Below are 24,596 nucleotides of genomic sequence, written 5' to 3'. Positions count from 1 at the left end.
CTTAAGTATTTAAATGTAAATGTGCTAAACTTAAGTTCGATACTAAATGTATTAGTAATACTATTACTGTCTATTTTATAATTGTCCATTGTTAATGGACTCCGACTAGCCCGGCGCGCGCTCGCACTACTTCGTAGTTCACGGGTGATACTCGTAAAATATTTGTCTCAAATATTAGACCGTCGACGAGTCCAGAGTCCAACTCGACGCGCGTATTGCCATTTCTTGTTTGTCGAATATCTTTATGCTTTAGTTGTGAACATCGTAAAAGATTGCGGATCAATCGAGTGTGTTCATATTATCAGGAAGAAAAACTTTTGTACGAACAATTTTTACGTCAGATAATAAGTTAATTGGATAATTATCAATTAGCTATTTAGCATTAAATTCTAAAAAAATTTTATTGGCTCAAAATGATCGGAATAGCTTAAAACACGGAGAAAAGAAGTTTTTAGAAAAACTTTGAAAATTTTTCATTTGGATTTTTTTTTCGAGACTTTCAAAAAAATTTCGAAAATTCAAAATATTTTTTTCCGCCAAAAGTGATCAAATTGCATGAAACGCGGAGTCAAATGCATTTTTCAAAAAAACTTAGTGAATTTTTCGTTTCAAGAATACTTAAATCGCCAATATTTGTAGTTGGAGTTCAGTAAATCTCGGCAGATTTTAGTAATCAGGAATTACTAAGTTGTAAGTGAAGAGGTCTGAAACTGAAAAACGTTAACCATACTCATAGGCATACGATCGCGCGGCGATATAAGAGTTTCATAACTAATTATAATACAGCCCTATCGATTTTACAGAAACTGCACCAATGGCACAGTCAAGATCGAAACGATAGCCTGCTGTACTGTCATTTTATTGATTTCATTTTTCAATGATGAATCAGTGGGGTTAAGATATTCACATTTGTAATAAATAAGACATCTCTATACCGTCAATTGTGATAATCTAAACCGGCCTACCTGTATTACCAGACCTATTCTTTTCCTTTTACAATCAAACCAAGTTGTTCATATCGCATTTTCAATGCTCTACGATGTTCACAACTAAAGATATTCGACAAACAAGAAAGGTGGTAAAAAGTGGTAAAATAGCAAAAAGTGGCCTTAAGACAAGTGGAAAAGTTTGGAAAAGTTGGTCAGCCATAAAGGGCACCTAATGGGACTCAAAAACGTCAAAAATCCTCTGAAAGCTTTGAGTGTCAGCAGATCGATTTTTTCAGACGGATTTGTCTGTACTAACTGTTGTCCTGAATTAAGCGATCTCAGCCAAACCTACTCTAAGTACTCTAAATCGGGAAGACTGTCGTCGTGCATATTTTAAAACCGTATAGCACGTGCACCCCATTCTGAACTCAAGCTAAAGTGGCATGCTTGTGTGTGATGGGCGCTTCATTTTAAGCCACCTTTAAACTGAAGCCTTAATTCCGGCTCCGGACAATTAACAGTTTATATGGTCCCTAATCGCTATAATTTAGAAACTGTACAGTAATTATGTAGTTCAATTATATCTCAGTACAGCCGGTAGTACAATTAAACTAACTTGGCACGACTGACGACATGGCAAATAAAACACATTATTTTGAAACTAAAAAAGGCTGAAGTATAACTACAGAGCCTTTCATTTGGAAGTGGACTAAATTCTAAAATTGATAGGTTAAGACTATTTGATTACAATTTTTTTCTCTGTAAGGTTGGAAGGAGCAGGTTTTCTGTCATAATATTAAACCAACATTATGTGATATGATCTCAAATTCTCAAACAAAACAAGATTAAATAAATAAAAACAAGCCAAGAAAAGAGATTACAATTACATGAGACCTGGCCCTCTGGGGCCATTATAAGTATAATTATCAAACTAAAAATTCTAAACAAGTTTAAGGGGGGGGGGGGGGGGGGGGGGGTCACCCTGATTTTTTTGTGAAACTTGGTTTCGAGATAGTAGTTGACCGACAAACTAGGACCGGTGACCAAACTTTTGAGGGGATCCCGGACCCGAACTGCCAAACGGTGCCCGCGGGGCAGCCACGCTCATATTTGGTTCAAATTAGGCCCAATTTAGCCAAATACCCTGAACATGCCAAAAATCCAGATTTTAGGTGCTCACTGCTCTATTCATGTTGATGTAGCTAGTAGTCCCCTAAACTCGTATATGAATTTTTATCAAGATTGGACCAAAAATGACTGAGTTATGAGCAAAAACCATATGACCATATTTGGGCATACGCACCAAATTTGATAGATTTTGGCCCATAAATTGGTCAAATATCAATATTTTTGAATGAAACCAACTTTATATGGAAGGTAAGCCTATACCTACTACACATTATATATGATTATCAGCTCAGTATCTACCTAACTGTGGATTCTGTGTTCAATTAATCGCAAAAGATGAACAAAATTGCCCATATCTCAGTTCGCGATATTTGCAAAACTGATTTCGCTCAAAACAATAGAACTCAATAGGGTTTCATTTCAATATTTTTACATGAAATTTTCAGAATCAACGTAGAATCGCATTTCGACCTTAAGTTTTGGGACAGAATTTTGAGTTAGGCCTTTAAAAAAAATTTGGTGGCATTGCAAAATTCAGAATTTGGCCGCCAAATTTTTAAAAAGGCCTAACTCAAAATTCTGTCCCAAAACTTAAGGTCGATACTGAGCTGATCATCTTAGATAATGTGTAGCATAGGCTTACCTTCCATATAAAGTTGGTTTCATTCAAAAATATTGATATTTGACCAATTTATGGGCCAAAATCTATCAAATTTGGTGCGTATGCCCAAATATGGTCATATGGTTTTTGCTCATAACTCAGTCATTTTTTGTCCAATCTTGATAAAAATTCATATACGAGTCCAAGGGACTACTAGCTACAAGTAGAGCACCTAAAATTTGGTTTCTGGGCATGTTCAGAGTATTTGGCTAAATTGGGCCTAATTTGGACCAAATATGGGCGTGGCTGCCCCGCGGGCACCGTTTGGCGGTTGGGGTCCGGGACCTCCTCAAAAGTTCGGTCACCGGTCCTAGTTTGTTGGTCAACTGCTATCTTGAAACCAAGTTTCACAAAAAAATCAGGGTGAACCCCCCCCCCCCCCCCCTTAACACATTCCCACTTCCCAGACACAAGTCACCTGTTACCATATTACAACAAATATCTCATCCTCACCCCACGGCCCCTAGAAAGAGGAGCTATCTGACAATGTTGAAGGAGAGAAGTCGTGAGCAGCCACTACCTCCATACCATCCCTCCTAGCTTGTTCTGCCAGGTAGCTCGTACACACATCATCGTCACTCTGAAGAAGGAACACGTGCGTGTGAAACGTGCAGTAATTAGCGTTCACTGAACGGTTTAGCGTGTTTAAGCTGTTTAATAGTTGGGAAATAATATGGGAGTTAAACACGGTGAGCACGTGAATATATTTGATATTGAGAAGCTATAAAAATTCCTTCACAAAAATATTATAAACTTCACAGTCTCTTGTGGTCAAATCGTTAATGGAAAAAAAGTTACGAATGGAATCTAATTTGTATCGCCATAATCATGATAATGAAAACACGAAATCTTTGGAATAAGGGATCGTTCACATATTATTATTACGTAATCACAGAGGAGATGGGAGGGGGGTTTCAAAATGATTACGCTAGAGTGATTTTACACAATAGCTAATGCTTTGTGTAAAGCTGATTACGAACTACGAAGGGGGGGGGGGGGGGGGGGGAGTAGAGGGGGTTAAAAATTGGCCAAAAAATGATTACCTTAGTTGGTTTAATTATGGCGGGTTAAATTTGGCGGTTTTCGGAAATTTCACCATATTTTTACTTTTACCCGCCTTAAAAATATTTATACGAACTAAGGTACGTAATATGTGAACGGTCCCTAACTAACCTCTAGGTTAGTTACGGACCGTTCACCCCTGACGAATAGATTCAGTTAAATTATTAGAAAAAATGATTTTTTAAAAACTTGTTAATTCCGGCGTACCTTACAATCTTCAGGGTTATCTTTATACCGTTGAGAAAAGTGTGTCAGGACCAGAGACTGTGCACGAATCTTTTTACAGAAGTCCGCAGCCATACCTGAAATTAAGTGAATAGATTATCACATCCTGCACATAATTATTCTTCCCTGCAAGTGCAAAGTTTTACTTAATTATAATATTTAAGTTATACCTAATCATATTACCCCGATAACACTGGCGAAGTCAAACAGATAAAGTGGTTATCTAAACAGGAAAATACAGTGCCGAGGAAGACCCTAGCTGGACAGTAGGTAACGCGTTTAATGTGCGGCAGCTGAGTGCGTGACGTATTTAAACCCCCTCCTTGTCCTTCTCAACATCAGTTCCCAAACACAAGCATTCTAGCTTGAGAAGGTTTGGAGACGGAGTACACTTTATTTGGTAGTGCAGTAGTCTTCACTTTTCCCGTTTTATAATTACCGTATATATTTTATTTATTTATACGCGCATGTGCTTTGCTTGGCGCGCATGTGTATAAGTAGTCACAAATGCGCGCCAAGCAAAACATGGACTGTCAAGTATTTAGCATACAAAAACATCCTCGCGCATTTCGCATAAATAGCGATTTGGTGCTCTTTTGCCACTGTCGTCATGCGTTGCCAATAGAGAAATTCTAATTTTGTGGCATCCCACTCAAAAGAGATTACACTGGTGGCCCACGAACAAAAACATTGTTCTACAAACATCTAGCAAAATAAACGTACAAACAAACATAAGATAGATACATTATTATAATACAATATTATAATTCATTATATGCATAATGCACTGGTAAACACGGTAAATTAACAAAGAAGTAATCTTACTAGGAGTGGAGTGACCACACTCAATAGCTTTATCCACCAGTTCATCCTGGTGGGTAGCCTCGTGTACCACAACATCAGGATCACGTGCTATGTGTTCTATCTTACTGTTGTCACACGTGTCTCCCAGTATCACTGAAATATTGCTGATAAGTGGGCAGTGAGTGAAACTTGAGTTTTTGTAATTTTTGTGTCGGATAGCTTTTAGGAATGGAGATTGTTCTCCAGTATGATCAGTATCAGACGCAAAATAGTGGTCATCTTCTCTCGTTATGATTACACTCAGTTCGTTATATAAAGACGGTTAACTTTTGCGAAGGCTTCAGCGTCTTAAATTTTGATTGTAGGACTGAATCCCTACCGGACGGAATCACTACCACCCAAATATCACTACTGGTAGTGATTTAGTCCGGTAGAGATTCAGTCCGAAAATATACCTCAATCCCTACCAGATGATCTTAGTTCACTAGTTCTAATATCATGACGTGATCTGAGCCGGGGCTCTCATGGAGTGCTTGCTATGGGGCCTGGCAGACATGTGATCCACAGACTTACGTACGCAACGAGGAGCCCTAACGAGAACTGGTTCGGATCAAGTCATCCATAATGACCTGCTATACGACAATACAGTGATGTGAACCTTCACATGCTCGGTATCTCAATCAGCTAGCGGGAATAATATATAAACCTGCAACGCCTGTGTTTATCTTATACCACTATGTCTTCCTCATCCATCGAGTTTATTCCTGGCAGAAAGAAAGGCAGCCGCAACGTCCTCTACGATGGTCACCTCTACCACCTTAACAGAAAGAGGGAAGACAAGACCTACTGGAAGTGCAACAAGTGCAAGTCCCGCCTGATCCTTGTCCAGGACACCTTCTGTTCTGCTACCCCTCATGATCACGAATCTCAACCAGCAGAAATTGCAGCCCACCGCTCCAAGTCTAAAATGAAGACCCTCGCAGCTACTACTGAGAACTAATAATTAACTAATGAAATACGAATAATTATGCCTTTATTGCAAAGTTCAGTAGGGATCACATCAAAGTGGTTAGGTCTAGATATTAGCGGTAGTGATTTAGTCCGGTAGTGATTCAGTCCGAAAGTATACCTCAATCCCTACCAATAGTGATTGGTAGTGATTCAGTCCGTTAGGGATTCAGTCATGTAGTGATTCGGTCCGTTCACCTAAATTTTGAACATTTTAAAAGCTTTACCTTCTTTAATTCATCACAACTTGTCTTTAAATTTGCTGGTACAAGTAATATAAGTCAGTGTGTAAAATGTGCTTTATCAGTGCTTTACTCAGTGTGACACTGAGTGCCACACTGAGTGTCACACTGAGTGCCAAACTGAGTGTCACACTGAGTGTCACACTGAGTGTCACACTGAGTGTCACACTGAGTGTCACACTGAGTGTCACACTGAGTGTCACAATGAAACAAGTTTCAGAGTTTGTGAAATTGGTCAGTGTGCAAAGTGAGTTTTTGCAAGGAAAGAGAGGGAGAGAGCCGCTTGGCTGCTTGCTAAAAACAATAAGTTAATTTGTTCACACCAATAAAGATGAGTTGTGTGTGTGCAGAACTAATTGAATTCTTCATGCCACCTTGTAAGTGCATAATGCATATGTTCCTAATCTCCACGCTTCTTGCACACTCAATCTGATAACGGTCAACAAAACAGTAAACTTTTCCAATTCGTGGAGAAAAAAGAGGGAGATGGAAAGAGAGTTGCTTAGAAAGGGAGTGACTACAATAATATCTCAGCTAAAACTGACCTATTTTGCGGCCCCGTTTGTTCTGTCCCAGTACCATATTAGGTGTGATCAGGTGTCCAGAGGGTCCTGTGATTGAGTGACCTGACTTTAGTTTACCGTACATTGGGCCAGGGGGGACTCCTAACTCCTTCAGTAGCACTGTGTTCAGACTGCAGGGAGGGGCATCTTTAACATTGATCTTATTGAGCAAGATTATTTCTGTTTAATTGAACGGAAACAGACGGAAGACAGTTGATTATTTAAACTAATTATAAATATGAATTAATATACCCTCGTTTACACTAAAAACTCTCCTGAATCGGCTTCATCCTGGAGCGAGATTATTCTGATTAAAACTGGCTATAACTGAGGTACTGTAAGTAATTACTTAATTAGTAAGATAGCGGTATAGCAAGTAAGGCACTGTAAGTGATAAGTAAGATAGCTGTATAGCAAGTAAGGCACTGTAAGTAATTAGTAAGATAGCTGTATAGCAAGTAAGGCACTGTAAGTAATTAGTAAGATAGCGGTATAGCAAGTAAGGCACTGTAAGTAATTAGTAAGATAGCGGTATAGCAAGTAAGGCACTGTAAGTAATAAGTAAGATAGCGGTATAGCAAGTAAGGCACTGTAAGTAATTAGTAGGATAGCGGTATAGCAAGTAATGCACTGTAAGTAATTAGTAAGATAGCGGTATAGCAAGTAAGGCACTGTAAGTAATTAGTAAGATAGCGGTATAGTAAGTAAGGCACTGTAAGTAATTAGTAAAATAGCGGTATAGTAAGTAAGGCACTGTAAGTAATTAGTAAAATAGCGGTATAGTAAGTAAGGCACTGTAAGTAATTAGTAAGATAGCGGTATAGTAAGTAAGGTACTGTAAGTAATTAGTAAGATAGCGGTATAGCAAGTAAGGCACTGTAAGTAATTAGTAGGATAGCGGTATAGCAAGTAAGGCACTGTAAGTAATTAGTAAGATAGCGGTATAGCAAGTAAGGCACTGTAAGTAATTAGTAAAATAGCGGTATAGTAAGTAAGGCACTGTAAGTAATAAGTAAGATAGCGGTATAGCAAGTAAGGCACTGTAAGTAATAAGTAAGATAGCGGTATAGCAAGTAAGGTACTGTAAGTAATTAGTAAGATAGCGGTATAGCAAGTAAGGTACTGTAAGTAATTAGTAAGATAGCGGTATAGCAAGTAAGGCACTGTAAGTAATTAGTAAGATAGCGGTATAGCAAGTAAGGTACTGTAAGTAATTAGTAAGATAGCGGTATAGTAAGTAAGGCACTGTAAGTAATAAGTAAGATAGCGGTATAGCAAGTAAGGTACTGTAAGTAATTAGTAAGATAGCGGTATAGCAAGTAAGGCACTGTAAGTAATTAGTAAGATAGCGGTATAGCAAGTAAGGTACTGTAAGTAATAAGTAAGATAGCGGTATAGCAAGTAAGGCACTGTAAGTAATTAGTAAGATAGCAGTATAGTAAGTAAGGTTAGGGGTGGGCACCGATAGCAATATTTTTGGGTGATGTCATGAATTTTTAAACGGCCCTGTTTTTTGGGTAAAGGGACCTCCAAAATGAAAAAATAACTTGGTTTGGGGTCAAAAAAGCCCAAAATAAATATTTCCCGCTCCGTTTTCGGTTAGCGGGAGGGTCATTTTTGACGTTTTTGACTAAAATTGGCTTTATTCAATTCATTTTCACCTTTTACACCTCATTGTTTCCCATGATTGTGAATCATTATTGACAAACCAGGTAGGGTGAATGATTTCAGCCATCTAAAAATTTTCTGAAGATCCCCAGGGTGCCCGTATCCATGGAAACGGGTCGTTTTGAAAAAAAATTAAGCGAAATCAGCCAAAATGTTTGTTTTTACCCCTTTTTGCCACTCTAAGACTTTTAACATGGCCAAAAGTATCCAGAAAGACCATTATTGTACATTGTAACTTGTATATCAACTATAATAGGTATAAAAACATGATGTTAGGTGTTTTAGTGGTATTTTTGGGCCTTAGCAACGCCTAGCAACGGGGCGTTTTAGGCATTTTAGAGGTTAATACATGTCATTTTAATATCTTACACTCTATTGTTACTAATGAATGTTGATTATTATTAACATACCAGGTAGGGTTGATGATTTCAAGCTTCCAGAGCTCATCTGGAGGCATATTGGGTGCCCGTAACCATGAAAACTCGTCTTTTTTACGAAAAATTGAGATTTCAGTGAAAATTAGGGTTTTTTATAACTTTATGAATTATGATCCATAAATATTATACTAGTTATCCTTTATAAACCCTATGACAGTTGTGTATTGGGAGATAAAATGGTAACTAATGTCTAACACTTCAGGGAGATAAGTTTTCCCACTATTTAGGCCCCTAGCAACCCATAGCAACGACGATTTACATGCAAAAAAGGCATAAAATACCACTATTTGACCCAAAACTGCTGAAAATTGACCTGGGTCATGGTAACAACGGTTTAAAACAGTAAAGTGACTACAATTAAACTATTGATGTTAGGGTTCCTCACTATGTAGGCCCCTAGCAACCCATAGCAACACCTAGTTACGTGAGTATTGGTCGTACCTTCAATACCGATTGTCTGTAAGGTATGAGTGCCTTTCCTAACTTGCCAAATCCTGGCAAATCCAGTAACGTGTAGATCCTTTAACAGAACTCATGAAAGTTATGGTTGCAATTGAACTATTGATGTTAGGGTTCCTCACTATGTAGGGCATAGGCCCATAGCAACCAATAGCAACACCTAGTTACGTGACACGAGTAAAAACTAGAATGTCAAATTTTCAACAATTGTTCAATTTTATGTTACAATTAAATATCAAATAAACTATTTTAGAACGTGACTTTAATTGCTTTCAATCGAAATTTAAAATTAAAAGTCTTAACTTTTGACCATTTTTGAACATCGTCATGGTTAACAAAATCAAATATGACAAAATGGACCGTATTCATTTGTGAGACCTCCAGTCTTGGTCGTACCTTCAATACTGATTGTCTCTGTAAGGTCTGGGTGCCTTTCCTAGCTGGCCAAATCCTGGCAAATCCAGTAACGTGTAGATCCTTTAACATAACTCATGAAAGTTATGGTTGCAGAATCCCCATTCAGACTGAGGACCTCCCCTGGGTAAGACGTATCCTCAAACAGCCCTATTACACAGTTGTTCTTCTTACATGGCAAACTCTCATCAGTATTACCAAACTGAACTTGATCTGGACTACCATGACCAATAGAATGGGGCTGTAAGGGTTCTCACTGCTCTTTAACAACTCTGGGGCTTTTCTGATACCGGTTTAGCTAGTTAATTGTTTAAACAAGATCTTGTAGAACGTGTGAAGCTTTACATTTTGTAATAACTTCCACCACCTTGGTTTCTTCACACAGCAAGTCAGCTTCTGCTGGAACACACTCTTGAGTGACTGCTTCTGTTCCCCTTCAAATTTGAATGTCTTAAAATGTAACTTACAAACATCGACCTCGTAAGGATGGTCTTCTGATCGAATTGATACAGCCAGTATGACTGGAGGAAAGGAGGGCACGAACGAAAATCAAGCGATGTCAAATCCTTTGAGTAAGTTAATAGGTCATGATATAGGCCAGGAAGGATATGAAGTAGACGATCTGGAGGCTGCTATCATTGGCTATCAGGGTAAAAGTATTGCCCCAGTAAGTGTAGAGGATCTCCCAGTTACCAAGTCAAGCCCCAGAGTTGTTGAAGAGCAGTTAGAACCCTTACAGCCCCATTCTATTGGTCATTGTTATCCAGATCAAGTTCAGTTTGGTGATACTGATGAGAGTTTGCCATGTAAGAAGAACAACTGTGTAATAGGGCTGTTTGAGGATACGTCTTACCCAGGGGAGGTCCTCAGTGTGAATGGGGATTCTGCAACCATAACTTTCATGAGTTATGTTAAAGGATCTACACGTTACTGGATTTGCCAGGATTTGGCAAGTTAGGAAAGGCACTCATACCTTACAGACAATCGGTATTGATATGAAGGTACGACCAAGACTCACGTAACTAGGTGTTGCTATGGGTTGCTAGGGGCCTACATAGTGAGGAACCCTAACATCAATAGTTTAATTGTAGTCACTTTACTGTTTTAAACCGTTGTTACCATGACCCAGGTCAATTTTCAGCAGTTTTGGGTCAAATAGTGGTATTTTATGCCTTTTTTGCATGTAAATCGTCGTTGCTATGGGTTGCTAGGGGCCTAAATAGTGGGAAAACTTATCTCCCTGAAGTGTTAGACATTAGTTACCATTTTATCTCCCAATACACAACTGTCATAGGGTTTATAAAGGATAACTAGTATAATATTTATGGATAAAGTTATAAAAAACCCTAATTTTCACTGAAATCTCAATTTTTCGTAAAAAAGACGAGTTTCCATGGTTACGGGCACCCAATATGCCTCCAGATGAGCTCTGGAAGCTTAAAATCATCAACCCTACCTGGTATGTTAATAATAATCAACATTCATTAGTAACAATAGAGTGTAAGATATTAAAATGACATGTATTAACCTCTAAAATGCCTAAAACGCCCCGTTGCTAGGCGTTGCTAAGGCCCAAAAATACCACTAAAACACCTAACATCATGTTTTTATACCTATTATTGTTGATATACAAGTTACAATGTACAATAATGGTCTTTCTGGATACTTTTGGCCATGTTAAAAGTCTTAGAGTGGCAAAAAGGGGTAAAAACAAACATTTTGGCTGATTTCGCTTAATTTTTTTTCAAAACGACCCGTTTCCATGGATACGGGCACCCTGGGGATCTTCAGAAAATTTTTAGATGGTTGAAATCATTTACCCTACCTGGTTTGTCAATAATGATTCACAATCATGGGTAACAATGAGGTGTAAAAGGTGAAAATGAATTAAATAAAGCCAATTTTAGTCAAAAACGTCAAAAATGACCCTCCCGCTAACCGAAAACGGGGCGGGAAATATTTATTTTGGGCTTTTTTGACCCCAAACCAAGTTATTTTTTCATTTTGGAGGTCCCTTTACCCAAAAAACAGGGCCGTTTAAAAATTTGGAAAATTTGCATTTTCGTGCCCACCCCTAGTAAGGTACTGACCTGCCCACTGAAGGAGCTTCTGTTATCACAAAACCAACACAAGGAAGTCTGTGGGACAATATTCCTGCCTCAACTTTATACTTAGGAGTCTCAAACCTGCGTTAATATAACATGCTTTTAGATTTAAACATAATTCAATATTATATATAATTCTGTATATCTATCTATATAATTACAAGTCTGGCATTATCATCGTTTAATTTTCTAACATTTATTTATAACTAAACTATCTAGTCGTGACTAAAGTGACACCATTTAAATCTCTGTACTTGACTACTTGCTGCCTTGTTTGTGATTGAGGGCCGCGCAATAAACAACTCATAATATGTACAGTAAACCCCCGCCCAACAAACTGTAATCTACAATAACCCACAGCGAGAATGCATTGTTCCTCAGGTTGATAACACGGCCTGGAGTCTCGTTCACATGTTTTATATTTGTATCCTCTGTTGGATCATATCCCGTGTTCTCGATATCTATCTCGTGTACCGTGTACGGTCTTGTGAACTCCGTACCTAAGGAGTTTGTTTTTACCACGTGACATTTCGTGTTATAACACGTGGTACATAACACGTGGTTCATAAAACGTGGTAAATAACACGTGGTTCATAACACGTGGTACATAACACGTGACACATAACACGTGGTACATAACTCGTGGTCATAGCACGTGATTTCCCCTAATATTTGCACTTTCTAAACTCCACCAAAGTTTGGATGCACATCTGTCAGTAAGATTCAGCTATTATATATATATTATATATACATAATTCGAACAATTGAAACAAATCAAATTGGCGGGCAAACGATCCGTTTCATGATATGTATAAAAACAATACCAATCATCAGTGCCAAATAGAATAATGAATTGTAGCGCTATGACATGTTGCTCCTTTATAAAATAATTTTTATCGATCATGAAACATTTTCAAAATTATCAAAATTTACAAAATTTCCAAAAAAACAGTTTATTGTGTCCGTCCCAATTTTAAAATTGTCTATGAAGTAAGGTAGTAAGATATCTTTGGCTCCGTATTTGAGAGTTAATTGTTGATTCTGGTTATCAAACGAGAGTGCTCAACAACGACGAGTCGAAGGAGCATAACTAATAAATAGTTGTTGTTTGGTTTCCCAAAGAGAGTGCTCGACTGCAGTTAAGCAGGAGCATTATAATTCGAACAATTGAAACAAATCAAATTGGCGGGCAAACGATCCGTTTCATGATATGTAACTGCAGTCGAGCACTCTCTTTGGGAAACCAAACAACAACTATTTATTAGTTATGCTCCTTCGACTCGTCGTTGTTGAGCACTCTCGTTTGATAACCAGAATCAACAATTAACTCTCAAATACGGATCCTAATTCTACCAGCTTCACGGAACTCAGTAAAGAATTTTCCTCTACCACTACACGAAGGCCAACACAGTTTACAACTTTAAAAGCCAAAGATATCTTACTACCTTACTTCATAGACAATTTTAAAATTGGGACGGACACAATAAACTGTTTTTTTGGAAATTTTGTAAATTTTGATAATTTTGAAAATGTTTCATGATCGATAAAAATTATTTTATAAAGGAGCAACATGTCATAGCGCTACAATTCATTATTCTATTTGGCACTGATGATTGGTATTGTTTTTATACATATCATGAAACGGATCGTTTGCCCGCCAATTTGATTTGTTTCAATTGTTCGAATTATAATGCTCCTGCTTAACTGCAGTCGAGCACTCTCTTTGGGAAACCAAACAACAACTATTTATTAGTTATGCTCCTTCGACTCGTCGTTGTTGAGCACTCTCGTTTGATAACCAGAATCAACAATTAACTCTCAAATACGGATCCTAATTCTACCAGCTTCACGGAACTCAGTAAAGAATTTTCCTCTACCACTACACGAAGGCCAACACAGTTTACAACTTTAAAAGCCAAAGATATCTGACTACCTTACTTCATAGACAATTTTAAAATTGGGACGGACACAATAAACTGTTTTTTTGGAAATTTTGTAAATTTTGATAATTTTGAAAATGTTTCATGATCGATAAAAATTATTTTATAAAGGAGCAACATGTCATAGCGCTACAATTCATTATTCTATTTGGCACTGATGATTGGTATTGTTTTTATACATATCATGAAACGGATCGTTTGCCCGCCAATTTGATTTGTTTCAATTGTTCGAATTATAATGCTCCTGCTTAACTGCAGTCGAGCACTCTCTTTGGGAAACCAAACAACAACTATTTATATATTATATATACATGTATATTATCCAATTTATAATTCGCTAAATTATCCAGCTTATTGAGAAACCTGATAGAATAAGACTGGTGCGTATGTAGCGAGCTAACCCAACAGGACCGTACAAGTGAAGTGGTTCAGGTGCTGTAGCTGACCCTGTTACTGTGCCTGCAAACAAGTGTAACAGCTACGTGATTAAAAGCATTATAGAAATTAGAACATATTTTGAAGGCATGATTACAGTCTTACCGGCCTGATTGGTTGGAAAATAACAAATCATTCTAAAAATGCGGATATCTGACCTTGTATGAGACACATGAGACCAGGTAGCCCAAACAGGTGATCCCCGTGAAGATGTGTAATGAAGATACGGGTCAGTTTGCCAGGTTTAACATTACTTCTCTGGTATTGGATCTGTGTACCCTCACCACAGTCAAACATCCAGCATTCTCCGTCTGGTGAGAGAGTTGTGAAAACGAGGGTGGGAGAAAGTGAAATATGAAGTGGAACAAGAAGAGAAATAGAAAGTGAAATATAAGATACCAGTAATCTAGTAATTTTACTAAAATATAAGCGTCTAACCTAGCCTGAGAATAGTAGAAGAAGCGCCTCTACTCGGAGAAGGGTAACAGGAACCAGTTCCAAGGAACACCAGATCTATAGTAGCCACCATCCTGACACTGTTAACCCTGCCTGCTCTCACACCACGTGCTGTAACACGTGCTATACCACGTGTTACCCTGGTTACACCACGTAGTAAGACACACGGCAGGTTTAACTAGTTATCTGACATCCTGTTCGAGTATGTTGGAGTAAGAAGTGACTGTGTTATAGATATCCGTTTTTAAGGATTCCTCGCCGGTTTATCGGAGAATCGCCGTCGTAATTTTCAACTTTGGAAATAGTAAAAAGATCATTGCGCAACAAGTATCCCCCTCCCTAACTTCCAAACCACTTCAACCTTCTCCCATCCCCAAAACCTTCGTCCAAACAATCTCAATTACTTTAATATGAAGGGTGAACTTAACAGCTAACATCAGGTATCTCTTACACTTCGCACTATCCTGGTAGCTCTTTCTCTTAGTGGCATCCTAATGCTACGTTCTCAATGTAGTTCACGTTGTCTTGGATTAACAGAGAGACTCCAGGGAGATAATGCTGATTGAGCTGTAATATCACGTATACGTATAATACAACACATGTTGTACAGCACGTGGTTCAGCACGTGTTACAGCACGTGGTAAATAAGTGACCACGGAGTACTGTATGTTGTTACATGCAATCTGCTGATTAAAAAAGTCAGAAGTAACTGCTTGATAGCATATAGCGGTCTAGAAGATCATTTTTAGATTATTGTTATGTGTAGGCAAGAATAAAGCAATCTATAATATTGATTTCGTGATAGCAAAATAAACATGCAAAATGCAGTGACACAAGTACCGTGACATTTAACATAGATCTACAGATAAATACGATGATATGTTAGTCTTTAAATACAATATTAGGTATATCAAGGAAATATATTTGGGTCAGAAGGGAAAGACATGATAATGTCACCACTTTTTAAATGTTCACTTCTAATATCTTACTATATACTGTATAAAGCGAGACGATATATATCTGTGCCATTTTACTGACACCACGGCATCAACTTTAACGCGACTTTCCACAAAAACCGTTAAAGATATACAACCGAAACTTTTTTGACTGGCTCAAATGTTTTAATGGCCTCCGAATCAGCATGAAAAAATAAAAAATTGGCCAAGGAATAATGATTTTAGAGCCCAAAATTTGGACCCCAATTAAATAGGTAATAATTATTTTAGTCTCTTGAGTCTTGACACCGTTTAGGGTTATATTATACGGGTTCCTGCTAGTCGAAATAATCAACATAATATAAGGAATTAATGATTGGTCTATTTAGTTACAAATACGAATAGCTGGCTAAAAAACATTAAAGCAAGTTAATATTAAAATGGACGTATTTATATTGTGATGTAGTTATAATGTGTGCTAAAAGCATAAATTACTACAAGATTATTTATAAGATTATTTACTTATATTGATGGAATGAATGATTTGAACCACAATATAAATTTATTTGATATCCTATTGAGGCACAAGCCACCCCATCGCGGGTTTTTTACTTCCTACTGCTAGAAAATTATCTAAAATGTAAATGATAATTACAGAAAGCAAATAGAAGTTTGCTTATAATGTACAATATTCGAAGGTGCTAAAAGACCGTAAAATTTAGCTATCAGACGTAAGTGAGTCCACTAGTGATCTGAAAATCCAGATTATTCACCTACATTAATTGATATCGGGAAATTTGAACAGAATATTACAATTCCCCTTTGCCCCGTCAACCATGCATCAGTTCATCTGCAGTATGACTGCTATGCAAAATATTTCCCAAATTACTTTTCTTTGTAAAGATTGCCAATATCAATGTTTAAAATTTGCATAATATTGATAACTTTGTTTTTCTGAATGCTCTTATTTCTTTGCTACATTAACCATAAAATTGTGGTCTTGATTTTATGCATGCAATTATCTTGAAAACACAAATTTTCCCATGATAAAATGTGTAATCGTAAAACGTTGAAACCGCTAATTTTTGTTTTAGAACTAATTTAAAAGTGTCAGGTCTACATATCACATTATTCAAATATGTTTAATATAATTTAATATAATATTCAAAATCACAAATTTGGTACTTTTTAACGACATAAGTTCCAATGTATAATTCAGTGTTTACTGTTTAATGGCTGTGTCTAGTATGGCTGAACAAAATGTCATGATCCAAAACACGTCCTTAATATTAATTAAGATAAGTCCTCATCATTACTGTTTAAAGTTTCAGTTTTACAAGTTTTATGGTGAGCTTCCCAATGTTTTAGTTGGCAGAACGTCCCACAGTATTTAGCATCTTTACACCCACTACATGACTCTGACGCCTGAGAGATAAAACAATTAACATTGAGAGATAAAACAAGGTCATCATCTTGTCAACTCTAACTAATTAGGGGGGTACTGAGAGATAAAACAAGGTCATCATCTTGTCAACCCTAATTAGGGGGGTACTGAGAGATAAAACAAGGTCGTCATCTTGTCAACCCTAATTAGGGGGTACTGAGAGATAAAACAAGGTCATCATCTTGTCAACCCTAATTAGGGGGTACTGAGAGATAAAACAAGGTCATCATCTTGTCAACCCTAATTAGGGGGTACTGAGAGATAAAACAAGGTCATCATTTTGTCAACCCTAATTAGGGGGGTACTAAGAGATAAAACAAGGTCATCATCTTGTCAACCCTAATTAGGGGGTACTGAGAGATAAAACTTGAGGTCATCATCTTGTCAACCCTAATTAGGGGGTACCGAGAGATAAAACAAGGTCATAGTTTTGTCAACCCTAATTAGGGGTACTGAGAGATAAAACAAGGTCATCATCTTGTCAACCCTAATTAGGGGGTACTGAGAGATAAAACAAGGTCATAATTTTGTCAACCCTAATTAGGGGTACTGAGAGATAAAACAAGGTCATCATCTTGTCAACCCTAATTAGGGGGTACTGAGAGATAAAATAAGGTCATCATCTTGTCAACCCTAATTAGGGGGTACTGAGAGATAAAACAAGGTCATCATCTTGTCAACCCTAATTAGGGGGTACTGAGAGATAAAACAAGGTCATCATCTTGTCAACCTTAATTAGGGGGGGGGGGGGGGGCACTGAGAGATAAAACAAGGTCATCATCTTGTCAACCCTAATTAGGGGGTACTGAGAGATAAAACAAGGTCATCATCTTGTCAACCCTAATTAGGGGAGTACTATAAGTAGTTCACTTCCCTCTCTCTTCCCCTTAGTTATAATATTAAGATACAAAATAACTCTTCCATTAATTAACCTAATGGAGGAATATAAGATCTACCTTTCGGCCACAGTTCCAACAGGATTGGTCCTTGTCGTCGGACTGTGCAGTTAAGTCCGCGCGAGCGCGCTCCACACTCTCTTCACACACCGTCTTCAAAAGGGTCTTCACTTCTGATATGATCGTTTGTGTGTGTTCTGAATCTGCAGATATAGTCTTATTCGGAACTTTACTGTTATTATTTAGCAAAACAAGTTTGGCAGTCCTCGTGATCTCAGATGATGTCAGATGACACTGGATGGAGTTAGGATGACAATTCGACACTAGCACAGCAAACCATGGCTATCATCTATGATCGAGCGACTTAGATTTGTTCAGTCACAGAGGTGGAACTTATTTAAAAGTTGAAATTCTTTTAAAATAATTTTTTAAATCATTATTTCACTATTATTTCACTATTATTTCAATATTATTTCACTATTATTTCATTATTATTTCACTACCGCTGAGACAAGAGAGTAGAGATGTCAGTATGTTCAATTCGTTAGTTAAATCTAAATCCGCAGTTTCCTCTGTAACATTATCTTCTTTCAATTTTGTTAGATCTTTCTCTAACTCGTGGCTCAAGATCTTTAAACAGGAACTGATGAGCAGAGCTCGCTTGATTGTTATTTCTGAAAAATCGTTTGAGATAAGTTCAGCTATTGCTCTCAAGACTTGTACGACCTTCAAATATCTGCCATGAGTTTATGAGCCGTGCTGTCATGATTCATATAGGTAATATGTTCATTTTATTATACATTGCAGAGATTGAAACCAAAAGCTTCAATTTGATTTGATTTCCATGCATTTTATGAATTTGGATTAAATTCAATATTCAAAATTTCTTCAAGTAAATTCTTCTAAAGAGAATTATATTTACCTAACAAGAGATTGCACTTACTATTGCTGCTAGGAGGTAAGCAGGGCTGCTTGAGTACCCTGCTTGATATGGGTGATACTGGAGCACTCCTTTTTCTGGAGCATTCTACTTTCTCACCTATCTCGTTATCTAATCCCTACAGTTGTGGTATCATCGTATACATTTGGTTATATAAGCTTTGGAAAAACTGCTAGTCCATTTATGTGATTTAGAAAGGGTAGCTACCTTTAAAAGAATTTCTATTCTAGGAAACCAGGATATATCCTATATTTTATCTATCCAATGACGTTTCTGTTCATAACCCAATAATCAAATATATAATCTACACTATATTATGTATAAATTATAACCCCAATGATCATTACCATTTCATGTTTTCTGCAGCCATGTATCTCCTCTTGCAGTAAAGGTAAAGTTGATGTGAGGAATGGCACCACAAACTGAAAGTCATTAAATCATTTGATTAAAATATGTATAAAAATATAAAAGTAAAAATAATTTTGAATTGCTGAATAAGTAATCCAATACAATAAAACCCCGATTTATCGCAAACCCTGATTTACCGCAATTGTTTTCTTTCTCCAAACTCCGCAGTAAATCGGGGTTTTACTGAACTTAGTTTAAGTAGATACACTTTACAAAAACAACAAATAATATATATATATGAATATTTCAACAATGATATTAGCAACCTGTAGTGTAACTATGGTAACTAGTAGTGTAACTATGGTAACTAGTAGTGTAACCATGGTAACTAGTAGTATAACCATGGTAACTAGTAGTGTAACTATGGTAACTAATAGTGTAACTATGGTAACTAGTAGTGTAACTATGGTAACTAGTAGTGTAACTATGGTAACTAGTAGTGTAACTATGGTAACTAGTAGTGTAACCATGGTAACTAGTAGTGTAACCATGGTAACTAGTAGTGTAACCATGGTAACTAGTAGTGTAACTATGGTAACTAGTAGTGTAACTATGGTAACTAGTAGTGTAACTATGGTAACTAGTAGTGTAACCATGGTAACTAGTAGTGTAACCATGGTAACTAGTAGTATAACCATGGTAACTAGTAGTGTAATCATGGTAACTAGTAGTGTAACTATGGTAACTAGTAGAGTAACTATGATAACTAGTAGTGTAACCATGGTAACTAGTAGTATAACCATGGTAACTAGTAGTGTAACTATGGAAAATAATAGTGTAACTATGGTAACTAGTAGTGTAACTATGGTAACTAGTAGTGTAACTATGGTAACTAGTAGTGTAACCATGGTAACTAGTAGTGTAACCATGGTAACTAGTAGTGTAACTATGGTAGCTAGTAGTGTAACTATGGTAACTAGTAGTGTAACTATGGTAACTAGTAGTGTAACTATGGTAACTAGTAGTGTAACCATGGTAACTAGTAGTGTAACTATGGTAACTAGTAGAGTAACTATGGTAACTAGTAGTGTTACTATGGTAACTAGTATAAGTAGTGTAACTATGGTAACTAGTAGTGTAACCATGGTAACTAGTAGAGTAACTATGGTAACTAGTAGTGTTACTATGGTAACTAGTAGTGTAACTATGGTAACTAGTAGTGTAACCATGGTAACTAGTAGTGTAACTATGGTAACTAGATTTTCAACCTGTTTAAGAGAAAACTGTATCTGATTCTGAACTTCGTTTTGGAAATCTTCGGGTGTGACTACATTGTTTACTAAGTTGACAATCAGAGTCTGCACACTTTCACTCACCTAAAAATAAACATTTGTCGATGAAAATCGAAGTAGAAAATTGCCTCAGTAAATCAATTTTAGGGTATACTGTGGGTACAAAATGTGTACAAAATAAACGATTAGTTTGTTGCACTTACCTGAGGACTGATATTGTTTGCAGTTTGTTGTATTGTCGTAAGCAGTCGTTTCAGTTTTGCTAGAGGTCGAGCAAGTGTAAAGTAACAGCTTACAGTTTCATCAAGAGGCCCCGGCATTTTCATACTGAATAAGGGTGGGTCAGCAATTGTTTAACATAAGCAAGTTCACCAAAATTTTTACCAAAAAATTTCCCAAGAACTGCCCCTACCTAAAATTATGAATGGGGCTAATTTTTCTGATCTATTGAGCAAAAACTTTCTACAAATTTGTACAGTACATTTTTTTATGCAATATCGAGGAGGCAATTTTTATCGGTTTTGAAAAATTCTACTCTACAGAGTAGATTTACAGAAAGTCAATAAAATAAGTACATTTTTCAAAACAATTATGTATGCCTGTGTATGTTTAAGGCTACTTAATTCAAGGAAAGGTACAAAATATGTCTAATGGGATACGCAGGCCTGAATATTATTTTGCACACACCAAGTACAGTAAAACCCAATTTACAGCAGAATTTGGGGAAAGGAAACATCTGCAATAAATTGGGGTAGGCGGTAAATCAGGATTTTTTGACCCTATTTGGGGTAAATCAGGTTTTGGGGGTAAATCAGGTTTTGGAGTAAATCAGGGTTTGGGGTAAATCAGGGTTTGGGGTAAATCGGGTTTTGGGGGTAAATCAGGTTTTGGGGTAAATCAGGGTTTGGGGTAAATCAGGGTTTGGGGTAAATCAGGGTTTGGGGTAAATCAGGGTTTGGGGTAAATCAGGGTTTGGGGTAAATCAGGGTTTGGGGTAAATCTGGGTTTGGGGTAAATCAGGTTTTGGGGTAAATCAGGGTTTGGGGTAAATCAGGTTTTGGGGGTAAATCAGGGTTTGGGGTAAATCAGGGTTTGGGGTAAATCAGGGTTTGGGGTAAATCAGGGTTTGGGGTAAATCAGGGTTTGGGGTAAATCTGGGTTTGGGGTAAATCAGGTTTTGGGGTAAATCAGGGTTTGGGGTAAATCAGGTTTTGGGGTAAATCAGGGTTTGGGGTAATTCAGGTTTTGGGGTAAATCAGGTTTTGGGGTAAATCAGGGTTTGGGGTAAATCAGGGTTTGAGGTAAATCAGGGTTTGTGGTAAATCAGGTTTTGGGGTAAATCAGGGTTTGGGGTAAATCAGGGTTTGGGGTAAATCAGGGTTTGGGGTAAATCAGGGTTTGGGGTAAATCAGGTTTTGGGGTAAATCAGGTTTTGGGGTAAATCAGGCGCGGTATACCAGGGTTTTGTTTCATTGAAAATTTGTTTCATTGCTATACCAGGGTTTACTGTATCAAGATTAACTCATATCTTAAATACTGTACCAAAGCGCTCCCGTGGTGCAGTAGCGGCAACATTTACTTGTCAATCAAGCACGTCATGTAGGTAGGTAACTTATGTGTCTACTTGTACTTATATGTTTGCATGTGTGTAAAAAATCATTAAAAAATTAATATAATATCCAAATAAATTTGAGCACTTAATGGAACTATATACTCAAACCAAGAGGTATGCTAAGACCCAGCTGATACACGAATTATGTGTGAGTTACCAATTTACAGGGTGTCCAAAAATAGTCAGGTTGTCCAAAATTATGACATCACATCATGTCTACAAAATATCATCGCACTATAATAATAATAATAAATTAATGTTATTTTTATACAGCACCAAAAGGTTAAATAATTTAAATTTAACCCTTATGCACAGCTGTAAATGACACTTAAATTAACGAGAGTGTGCATCTTTGCCTTAGACGGAGGTGGAACAAGAAACTGTTCAGAAAACAGGCGATAAAAACTGTAAAATATAACGTGACTAAATAAAGCAGATGCACCTAACAAGCAGATATCCAAGAAGGGTTAGCAGGTTTTCTAACAGAGGACTAGATGAAATTCCCTGATACAAAAATTTTATAAAAACTCTTTAAAAAATTTTTATAAAAATTTCTTTAAAAAATCCATAGAAATTCTATAGACTCCAAATATACAAACAATCTGAAGTTTCCAATATATACAATAGAAAATGATTGAAAAAGTTTACTGCAGAACAGTAACTGATGATAAAGATTATATCTGAAAATCCAATACAGTCATACTAAACAATCTGGGCAACATAAAAAGATAAAAGTAGAGACAGTGAACAAAAGAGAAGAAAAAAGATGCTCTAGTGCTTGAGACAAAATACAAAGAATAAGGTAGCTTTCTCCCGGGTGCCAACCCAAAAAATGTTGGTGTCCTAGGATAGAGCCTCCTTTTCCGACCTACACTACAATTTTGTTGGCAGACACAATGAAACGCAAAAAAAGATTATTATCTTAAAAGTTGCCCAAAAATCCTTGAAAACTAATAGCTTAAAATAATTTAATTTTAAGCGTGAAATTGACCTGCTATAAGATAAACATTTTATTTAAATTTTAACCTTCAATAAAGGATAAGTTACTCAGTACAAATCAAAGGACTTTCTAAACAGGTGAGCTTTAAGTTTTCCCTTAAAGTCCTTGATGTTTACACATTTCCTGATTTCTTGAGGAAGATTGTTCCATAATCTTGGAGCAGATGAAGAGAAGGCTCTAGGTGGACTGTTTATGGGGCAATGAAGAGACACATCTCTTCCACCACTGGAATTGTACTTTACAAGGTTTGACAGGTATGAAGGTGCTAGCCCATGGAGCAGTTTGAAAGTTAACAGGAGTATTTTAAATTCAATACGTTCTTGTACCTTGAGCCAATGAAGTTCTTTTATGTAGGGATCAACTTCTTCTCTTTTCTTTAGACCTTTGACTAAGCGGCATGCTCTGTTTTGCAGAGATTGTAGCTGTTTCAAAACAGAATGATTAGCTCCAAAGTAAAGTGCATTACAGTAGTCAAGGGAACTGATGATAAGAGATTGCACGATGATTTGCATTTGAGTTTCAGAGAGGAATGGTTTCATTTTTGCAATGTTTCGTATCTTGTGGCAGTTTGCAGCTTTGTGAAAAATATATAATAAATATTTTCCCACGAACATTAATTATTTATCAAATACAATATTTTAAAAATTTGTCAAAACATGAACATTATCCTATTTTAAAAACCTAATCAAACCTCCCAGTGGAATAAAGATTTATGATACGCTTCTCTGCCACATAAGGATGACACCAATAAGATAATCGTTATGTTCCTCTTCATTACTGACATGATATTATATACGACAAATTTATATATAAATTAAAGATGGTTGTTTGTCAAATAACCATAGTATTCCTCCCTGAAAGTAACTTGAATACTAAGTAAGTAGAGATATAGCTTAGAAAAGATTTAAAATATACTGTGAATACTAATGCAAGAATTTAATAATTCTTGAATGTTAAGTATGGTGGCCGAGGAGGGTCATTTTAAAAATAAAATAAAAAACCATACTCACGTGGCCGAGGAGGGTCATTCGGCCAGGGAGGGTCACTTTTTTAAAATGGCCCTGCTCGGCCATGGCCGAGCAGGGCCAAACAATATGACGCAAAAATGGTCCTCCTCGGCCATGGCCTAGCAGGGCCATTTTAAAAATGACCCTCTTCGGCTGAATGACCCTCCTCGGCCACGTGAGTATGGTTTTTTATTTTATTTTTTAAAAATGACCCTCCTCGGCCATGGCCGAGGAGGGCCATTTTTGCGTCATATTGTAAGGGGACCTCTATTATGTTCATAAACATAAAGAATAGAGATTCGGCGGAATGACAGGCTGAGCGCGGCCTAGTAAATTAGGCACGGCCTTCGGAGCGCGGATTTGTAAAATTGCTAAATAATTTGACAAAATTCATTAATTTGACAAAATTCATTTATTTGATAAAATTCTTTAATTTGACAAAATTCATTAATTTGCGTTTAATTATTGCGTTGTAGATTTATAACTCACTAAAACGCGCGCCAAGTTGGACTCGTCGACGGTCTTGCAACAAATATTTTCAATTTTACAAGTATCATTTGTTAAATTATTGCGTTGACCAAAGTGC

General features: G+C 36.9%; 2 protein-coding genes across 2 annotated transcripts; both read right to left on the bottom strand.

Annotated features, from left to right (window-relative positions):
- Positions 1-3,109: 3,109 nt before the first annotated feature.
- LOC134822956 (zinc phosphodiesterase ELAC protein 1-like) lies at positions 3,110-14,732 on the bottom strand. The gene is made up of 9 exons (XM_063834237.1): positions 14,519-14,732; positions 14,239-14,391; positions 14,009-14,104; positions 12,064-12,205; positions 11,691-11,786; positions 6,605-6,753; positions 4,831-4,962; positions 3,988-4,082; positions 3,110-3,298 (listed from the first exon to the last, which is right to left on the bottom strand). The coding sequence occupies exons 1-9, from the start codon at positions 14,607-14,609 to the stop codon at positions 3,182-3,184; spliced, it is 1,071 nt and encodes a 356-aa protein (XP_063690307.1). The 5' UTR covers positions 14,610-14,732; the 3' UTR covers positions 3,110-3,181.
- Positions 14,733-16,445: 1,713 nt separating this feature from the next.
- On the bottom strand, positions 16,446-23,542 carry LOC134823594 (protein CBFA2T3-like). The gene is made up of 8 exons (XM_063835128.1): positions 23,079-23,542; positions 20,595-20,718; positions 20,368-20,475; positions 19,099-19,173; positions 18,755-18,869; positions 18,315-18,485; positions 17,872-18,014; positions 16,446-16,896 (listed from the first exon to the last, which is right to left on the bottom strand). The coding sequence occupies exons 1-8, from the start codon at positions 23,540-23,542 to the stop codon at positions 16,765-16,767; spliced, it is 1,332 nt and encodes a 443-aa protein (XP_063691198.1). The 3' UTR covers positions 16,446-16,764.
- Positions 23,543-24,596: the final 1,054 nt, after the last annotated feature.

The sequence above is a fragment of the Bolinopsis microptera genome, chromosome 11, assembly GCF_026151205.1.
Source record: "Bolinopsis microptera isolate Bmic1 chromosome 11, MBARI_Bmic_1.0, whole genome shotgun sequence".
NCBI lineage: Eukaryota > Metazoa > Ctenophora > Tentaculata > Lobata > Bolinopsidae > Bolinopsis > Bolinopsis microptera.
This window is presented reverse-complemented; position numbering and strand designations above follow the sequence as displayed.

Bases quoted from the DNA above. Each gene is read 5' to 3' on its own strand.
- LOC134823594 (XM_063835128.1), bottom strand. From the start codon at position 23,542: ATGAAACCATTCCTCTCTGAAACTCAAATGCAAATCATCGTGCAATCT. The intron at 20,476-20,594 runs GTAAGTGCAACA...GTTTATTTTTAG, and splicing joins CAAACAATATCAGTCCTCAG to GTGAGTGAAAGTGTGCAGAC. The intron at 16,897-17,871 runs GTAGATCTTATA...TTTATCTCTCAG, and splicing joins GTTGGAACTGTGGCCGAAAG to GCGTCAGAGTCATGTAGTGG.
- LOC134822956 (XM_063834237.1), bottom strand. From the start codon at position 14,609: ATGGTGGCTACTATAGATCTGGTGTTCCTTGGAACTGGTTCCTGTTAC. The intron at 12,206-14,008 runs GTTTCTCAATAA...CAAACTCCTTAG, and splicing joins CACCAGTCTTATTCTATCAG to GTACGGAGTTCACAAGACCG. The intron at 4,963-6,604 runs GTCAGTTTTAGC...GCAATATTTCAG, and splicing joins CAAACGGGGCCGCAAAATAG to TGATACTGGGAGACACGTGT.